This window comes from Musca vetustissima, unplaced genomic scaffold, assembly GCF_032173495.1.
Source record: "Musca vetustissima isolate MV318-11 ecotype Yass unplaced genomic scaffold, APGP_CSIRO_Mvet_v1 utg17462, whole genome shotgun sequence".
NCBI classification, from domain to species: Eukaryota; Metazoa; Arthropoda; class Insecta; order Diptera; family Muscidae; genus Musca; species Musca vetustissima.
In genome coordinates, this window is record NW_026873098.1 from 85,857 (window position 1) to 94,601 (window position 8,745).

The 8,745-nt window shown below is 32.9% G+C and overlaps 1 protein-coding gene across 1 annotated transcript in view; it reads right to left on the reverse strand.

Annotated features, from left to right (window-relative positions):
• Window positions 1-8,290, reverse strand: part of LOC133322726 (MOXD1 homolog 1) — a 30,867-nt gene extending 22,577 nt beyond the window's left edge. Inside the window, exon 1 of the mRNA XM_061531691.1 lies at window positions 7,847-8,290. Coding sequence (XP_061387675.1) covers window positions 7,847-8,290 — 444 coding nt within the window. The remainder of the gene's footprint in view (window positions 1-7,846) is intronic.
• Between the last annotated feature and the right edge of the window lie 455 nt (window positions 8,291-8,745).

An 8,745-nucleotide genomic window follows, 5' to 3' on the forward strand; every position in this document is an offset into this window, starting at 1 on the left:
GATACATTTACGCTTAAATTATAACATATATTATTTATGCAAACAACTGGTATACATATTGGCCAATATTTCTCGATAATTATGATTTATTATCATTTGAAGTAGAATTTTAGGTACCTTTTCGTACTTTTTTGTTCCTACCACTGAGAGAGAGAGACTCTCAACACCGATCCCGATCCCGGCAAATATAAAACCACGCTATGCAGTAATCGATGAGCGTAGTGCAACCGCACTATACTAATTCAGCTTTGAATCACTGTGCCTCATACAATTTCTCATTACTGCAAATAGTTTTTGTTTTCGTATATTTTATGTTACTCTATCCGTGTGAGTGTGTGTTTGTGCTCTTGTAATTGACTGTCCTTGGTAAAATATTGAATGTACATATTTCAACAAAAAGAAAAAAATAATGTCTTTTTACCTGAATTACCAGAAATGAGTTAAGAATATCCTTTTAGCATGTTTTACCGCAAATTTGTACATGTTTTGTTGGGTTTGGTTTAGCACTAACACTACGACAGGGATACCAAAGATTCCATAATAACACAGACATACACAAATAGTTTTTCGATAGGTTCGTTTTGGGAAAGACAATTTCGGTTGAAGTAAGGATACATTATTGTACATAAGGATGTTTGAAAAAAAAAAAAAAATACAAAAATATTTGTTATGCTTTGTGACACTTTTTTTGTACTCAGAGTGGGTTATTGGCCACTCATGTTAAGGATGGAAAGTAGAAAAACTAGAGGAAAGTAAACAAAATCTAGTTACTAGAAACATTGTGGTACATAGTTTCCTCCAGAGAATACAAGAGTGGCACACATTTTTGCAATTTTTTACCAAAAGTGGTTTGTTTTATACTTCATGAATCATTTGAAAATGTTTGGGATAGAAAACCGGAAAAATGTTCGTTTAATGAAGTATTTGTTGTTGATTTTTTTTTTTTAATTGAGTTTTAGTAAACAGAATTTTGCGGTCAATTTGATTTTTCCAAGATTGTCCAGTATATGGAATTATTCCGAAATGGGTATCAAATCTTAATATTTCCATCATAAATGATGGAACTGTAAAGTTCTAAATATAATAATTTATTTTGTTAAGTAAAAAAGAATATAAAGGTTACATAGACTCTGATTCAGTTGGGGATACAATAATCGATATGCACTATCGTGGCAGCCCACTGGAGTATTTAATTCAAAAATAGTAAGTGAAAATAAAGTGACAGTAGTAATATTTAGCAAAGATCGATCCGCCAATGATGTGTTGCGTTGTTTACAGTAACTTGAAAGGTTAATTTGCAAAAATTTGGCACGTTTTCCAACCAAATTTGGCTGTAATTCTCATTGGCTGTCAAATACCACTATCAAAAATATCAGTATTGAACTCCGTTTTATTATAACCCCATATAATGGTGGCTCCATTATTGGATATTTTGAGAATTTCAATCATCTTTTTGTAACGTATTTTTCGGTACGTTCAAGGTCTCCTAGGAACCTCCCAATTAGTTTTAGATATTTTGATTGTCATCCTCATGGTGGGGGGTATAAAAACTTCGCAAAAACTTCGCACTTGTTCAATATATATATGAACCAATCAGAAGAAAGAATATAAGATTGTCATGGAATTCCTACGAAACCGAAACAAAGCAGTAATCAGACGTGTGGGTCATCCAAGATTACCTAAATTGAACGACGCCATTACGATAAATTTGTGGGTCATTCGCCGTACAGCCCTGATCTGGCACGCAATGACTTCCTTTTATTCCCTCACATTAAAAACGAAGTGATTTTCAGAATAAGATGTTGTTGAAGCATTCAAAATACTTTTGGAGGTGTGGAAAATACGCTTCATCAATTATTTTGGATGAAACATATTCGCTTTTTCATTATTATGCCCGAAGTATACCAAGTGGCCCTTGTATGGATCATTGATCATTTTTGGGGAGCAAAATTTCCTATTCATTCATAATACCATTTTACCTTCTATTCTGTTAGGCAAGTACATAAAACGGCACCCATATTAATTATTTTTGGATCTGAAATGTAAAATTAAAACCAATTTGGTTGAGAAGCATGACAAAAATATGTGAAACACAGACCTTTGGAGTTCTACCCTTTTGGTAGGGAAGTTTTCCACCCTATTAAAATCCAATAAAATTCTGCTCTTAATATCTTAGTATCCTAATATCAATAGGTACAAACATCTTTAAAATGCCAAATATCTAAAGATACCGATAATTTGGGGGCTATACAGAGCGGATAGTTTCTACTCCCTAGGAACAGTTAAAAAAGTAGTGGCAACTCGATTAGAAAATCTGGCAAAACTATTCAAAATAGCGAAAATCAGAATAATCAATATATGAGTCGTTTATTTTGAAAGTAGTTTAAGTAAATTTTTCCTTTAATGCAGATATTTAAAGGTAGGTCTTTGATTTGTTTCAAAAATATTGTTAAGTGGTATTTTCTAGAAAACCAAGATTTGTATCAGAAATTGACATAAACTATTTTCAAAATAAACTCATATTTGGTGCACCGATTAAGCTCATCTCCAATCAATTACAATTAGTCGAGATACAAGTCTTATTCGGAAGCTAGTGCAATTACAAAAGAATTTTCTTCTGGTCCTTTTAATGTTATTCCTTAGTTTATAAATTTGTTTTTTTTTTATAAACTACTCTATTTTGTGTACTCGTACTTCTTATTAGCATGCCAATGCAAATACCTAGAAATTTGCAAACTACGTACTCCTGTTTGATTTCAGAAAATAGTTATACAACACTTCAAGTGTTTGGACTTCAAACAAACTTTTCATTTTCGCCTAAACTAAAAACTTGCAACACATATATTCGTACATACACACATAAATTCGTACATATATACATGTATATCACTGCTGTGAAATATTAACTTTGTATACTTTTAAGATTTTGTGCAAATGTACAAACATTATGTTGCCGACTTTTAGACTTAATGAATGAATATAAATTAATGTATACTTTCAATATTGTTTACTACATACATACAAACTAATACACAACAGAAGAAGTATGTGCCATGAATTTCACTTAAGAATAACATTTATGGCCTTGATCATGTCATTGGCCATTATATAAACAACAAATACAACAAACAACGTTAGACAACCTTATAAATTTTATACTTAATTCATTATATTCATTGAGAGACAATGGGACTATTGTCTCTTGCCGCCTAAAAGTATACAAAAGTAACAACTGTTAAATTTTGTAAAAAAAGATTTTTAAAGAATCCTGAGAAACAAAAAAAAGTTTACAAATATTTTCAAGAGGTGCAACAAGAATGTACAGTAAGAGAAATTTTCGACTGCAGAAATATTCTTTATTTTAGATAGAAATATCTTCATTAATTTCTATTAAACCGTATATAATAGAATGTGAGATATTCAACAGAAATATTTAAAAAAACATTTCGAATATTTTGTTAAAGGTATTTCAGATGCAGATGTCCTTGACATTTTTCGCATTTAATTTATGGTAACCCTTATTATTCTATGCCACCTTTTCTCTTATTTTCATTTATTATTGGTAAAACAAAAGAATAAATAAAAACATATTCTTTTTTGTCGACTTCAAAGATTATCTAAAAAGCGTACGTGATTGTAATGCATACTTTAAGGCTTACCATAGAACAAGTTCATACTTTTTTTGTTTTTTTTTTTTGCAACTAATACCAATCAACTTAGATATTTATGATATGTATTTAATTCGGTTATGTCTTAATTTTCTACCATAACGAATATAAAACAATAAAGTTTGACAACCATATAAATTACATTGCTAATTAATTAGATGGCTTTGGTATAATGAAGCCTAAAAGTAGGCAGAACATGTATTTTTTTGGAATATAATTTAAAAATGTATGACCAGCAGCCTTGAAATATTTAAAATGGTAGGAATAATTTAGGATGATGTTTGTTTTTAATACTAAGGTGATTATTTGATGCTGATTCCATAAAAGTGTCTTGGCATTTTTGCTTTTGGACAATAATTGAAAATGTTCTGCTTATTGAAATGGATTTTGTTGCAAAAAGTGTCAAGAAGCCATGACAAGTTTTTTGTATTTTTTTGCATATTTTTAGGCCGCAATATTGTTTGAATTAGTCGCTTATAGTCTATTACACAAAAAGGATAATTTCAGTTACGGAATGGGGATATGTCAATTTTATGTTGTGAGGGTATAATAAGCGTGTGACGTTTAAAATATGACAAAATATTGGTACTAGGCCATATTTCGATCGTCGTATTTCTATTGGAGAACTGTTTTGCCTGGCGTCATCTGACTTCCCATTGGAAAATTTGACAATTTTTAGCAAAAACGTACTCAGTGCGGTTTAACGTACGACCATGTGTTGTGTTGCATATGATGATTGGAGAAACCAATTTGCCAAACAAAATCGAATTAATTTTTGAATATTTTCATGCAACAACTTCGGCGTGAATCAATGAACTCATGTCTTTGTAGGGCGATGAAACGCCATATTATGGTACAGTGTACATTTAATGAATTCAATCGCGATCGACGCTCATTGTGTTCGAGAATGACCTAATTTAGTACGCGGTGCAAAATTTTGTCTCAATCGGATAAATATTGGCAGTATGTTGCTCCATTTACATAAAATCGGACGAAACTATATATAGCATATTTAGATATAAATCTGAACCGATTCCAACAAAATTTCTCATAATTCAGTACTCTGTGCAAAATATTGCTTTAATCGGACCACTATTCGGAGTTTGGTGCACTATTTACATGAAATCGGAAACTATGCCAAATTTCATACAAATCGGATCATAAATGCGATCTGTACTTTGTTAACAAAAATACATGGACGGACGGACGGACATGCATATATCGACTCAGAAAGTGATTCTATGCATATTCACAAAAGGAACCATGGGTCTATCTCGATTATTTTTGTCTGTTACATACATATGCACAACGACACAATACCCTGTACCACAGTGCGGTGAAGGGTATAAAAAGGTGGTTATAAGGGGACCACCCCTAAAAGGAGGTGAATATTAGTAATTTTTAGGAGGGAGGTTTGTTACCATATACGACTACAAAAAACCAAATTACAATGAATTTGGTTGAAAAACGCGTTCATGAACCCCAAAATACCGAAAATTGGGGGGTACCCTTATATGGGGGCTACCCGAAAAAGTGGACCTATATTTATTATTTTTAGTGGAGATATTTGCTACCTACTAAGAACTCGATGTACTAAACTAAAGTCAATTCGGTCGAAAAATACGATCAGAACCCCCAAAATACCAACAATTTGGGAGTACCGTTATATGGGGACTACCAGAAAAACTGGAACTATATTTATAATTTTTAGTGGAATAATTTGGTACACAATAAGAACCGAATGTACAAAATTTCAGAGAATTCAGTTATAAAACGAGCCCAAGAACCCCAAAATACCGAAAACTGGGGGTACCTTTATATAAGGCCTACCCGAAAAAATGGACCTATATTTATAATTTTTTGTGGGGACATTTAGTACCCAATAAGAACCCAATGTACCAAATTCGGTTGAAAAACGCGCTCAAGAACCCCAAAATACCGAAAATTGTTAATTATATGGGAGCTATGCCTAAACGTGGACCGATTTTCTCCAATTTCAATAGGGTTCGTCCTTGGGCCAATTAAGTGACCTGTGCAAAATTTCATCCAGATCGGATCATAAATGCGACCTGTACTTTGTTAACAAAAATACATGGACGGACAGACAGACGGACATGCATAAATCGACTCAGAAAGTTATCTATGCATATTCTCAAAAGGAACCATGGGTCTATCTCGATTATTTTTGCCTGTTACAAACATATGCACAAAGACATAATACCCTGTACCACAGTGTGGTAAATGGGTATAAAAACAAGTAAAATAGTGTCAGTCGGTGTTGCCGACACCCTCAGCCTAAGGTTTGTGGAGATCTTTGGTATTATACACAAGTTTTTATCAAAGCGGTTTCGGATTTAATATTGAACAAATCGGTTATTCAATTCGTTTTAAAAAATTAGAAGATTATAATATTGACCATTTTTCTGGGAGATACCAGAGAAGAGGACAAACGGGTCCCATCTTCGGACTTCATCTAGGCTTGTAAAGATAAAACGTTATGCAAGGTTTGGTTCAAATCGGACATTCCATTCGCCTGATATTGGATTTAAAAATAATGCAAACTTTGCCCTTTGTGGAGGAGGTACCAGAAGAAGTGGACCAATAGGTCCCATCTTCGAACCCATTCTGTAACTTAACTTCGGCCCATTCTGTAACTTAAAAAAAAACAATCAATATTGTTTAAATTTTGATATTGTAAAAACAACAAAACAAACAAATGAAATTGTTTGAAAATAAACAATGTCGAATGTTGTTAAAAAGTTACAGAATATGCCCACTGATCTAGGCCTGCTAAAGGCAATTGGTTGTACAAAGTTTGGTTCAATATTTCGATGAGCCATACTTTGTGTATATACCCTCATTACCCTTAGGGCGGGGGGCAAAAAAAAATACAATAGCGGTGTTTCAAAAGACTTGTACAAGATCTTCGGTATATGTCTAGGATCCGGAAACTAAACATTAATCGACAGTGTGGTTTTTCAAATACGAGCCAAATCCAACGAAACTGCTCAAATATCGAGTTCCGCTTGATCAAAGTAGTACGGTCAATTTTGAGTGGTACATCACTAATTGTTTACTCAAGATTTCGGAGAAATTCAAAAACTAAGAAGAGTCATCATTGTACAACAGTGCGAACCCTGAACAGAGTCTTTTTGATCGGCATGAAATTGGTGGATCACTTGCCGTACATCCCTGACGACTTGTTATTCCCTATCGTCGCCAGTAATCCTGGTAGTTTCAATTCTGATCAACGATAACTATTTTTTGTTATTCATAAGTGTTATTGAACCAATTAATATATATATATATATATATATATATTTTATTATTTTATTTATATATTTTAATTCTATCAAAAAAGTTGTGAAAAAATATTGAAAAATATTCTAATCCATTATCGAAATACCTTGCCACCATGCACAGTATTGAAACATAAAAGGAACCCGCTGATAAATGACACCCCTTTAATTATAAAACTCCTTTTCCTTCCCATGCCTCTTGTTTGTCTCCTTAAATGATACTCTTAGAGTGTATTACCGTTATTGAACACAAAATTGGTGAATAAAAAAAATGTAAATTGTGATTTAAAAAACACCATTGTTGTGTATTGGAATTCCTAAAGAAGCCCTTCTCTTACTCTCTCCTTAAAAAACGATATGTATTACGGATAGTAAGTATCCTATTTCTAAGGGTAAGAAATCAGATATCTTTGTTGTAGTTCTTCTTATCAAGTTTATTATTGTTGTTTTTTGTTTTGTTGTTTTCAATCAGAAGCCGTTTAACTGTTACCTTTTTTTTGCATTCGATACTGGCAGAAATCTTGACAAGGATATTGTCTACATAACGGATGTTTGGGTTTTTTCTTTCATTTCATTTGCTCCCATTGATTTTGTTCAATTCAAAAATATGGGAACAACTATTGAAGAATGTTTGATGAAAAATATGGAAGGATAAGAAAAAAATATCAAGAATAACATAAACATATTTTCGGAAATATGTATGATATTTATTAAAATTGAATTCATAGCAAAAAAAAAAGAGGTTTTTATTGGATTTGAGAATATTAAAATTTGTATAATTTATAGCGTTATGTAGCGTTGCATAATATATTAAATTTTCCTTAATATTAAAAATAAAATTGTAAATTACAAAAAAAAAATCATTAAATTGAAACTTACCAAAGCATTCGGTTTTCCGGTACGATCATCAACCCACAACAATACCATATCCGCACCGGACATACGTCCAGATTTTCTCGAAAATCCCAAACCAATGAATCCCTGTGTATTGACGGTGACACGAAAATAAATATCCTTCGCTTTGGTCCACCATTCGAGCCAATATAGCCCATTTGAATCCATCATTTCCATGCGATGCCAATTGCTGTGATGGACTCCTGCTGATTTGGATGTTGTATCTGTGGCGCCGCCAGACTCTGATCCAGCACCACCACCATCTGTGCCAGTGCTATTTCGAGCATTATGATGATTACTATGATGTAATTGGTGACTGCTGGTGGCACCATCATGTGGCCAAGCAATAAGTGCATTGGGTGGCCGAATGGCTATTAGTAGATATGCCATTAGAAACAAGTGGCAACGGCAAGTTAAAAGGAATTTCATTTTTGTTGTTTCTTTTTTAAATTGATTTTAAAATATTTTAAAAATATTTCACTGGGTATGTTAGAGGGTTTTTTATTAAATTTAATTACTTTGTAATATATGTGAGATCATTAATTTTCTTGACTTAATCACTTTTTTTGTGCTAACGGCACACTGTGTTGCTGTTAATCCTCGGGCTGTACAGCTAACAGTGGCTGTTATGTTATTCACACTCGCACACTTTCGCTTAGGTATATTCTATCGATCGACCGACCCTTCGTTCGTTCTTCTGATCATAAAGGTAGCGTTAGTAATGATATCGTAAATTGATCGTGTCTTCACGACACTCGGCTTATACGAACGTTAATAGCACGCGTAATCCCGTATCGTAAAGTATGCCTGTCCTTTTTAGCTATCCGTGTGTCGTGGTATGTGTTTCATTGGGTATAGGTGTTGTTGTTATCTCTTTACCGTTT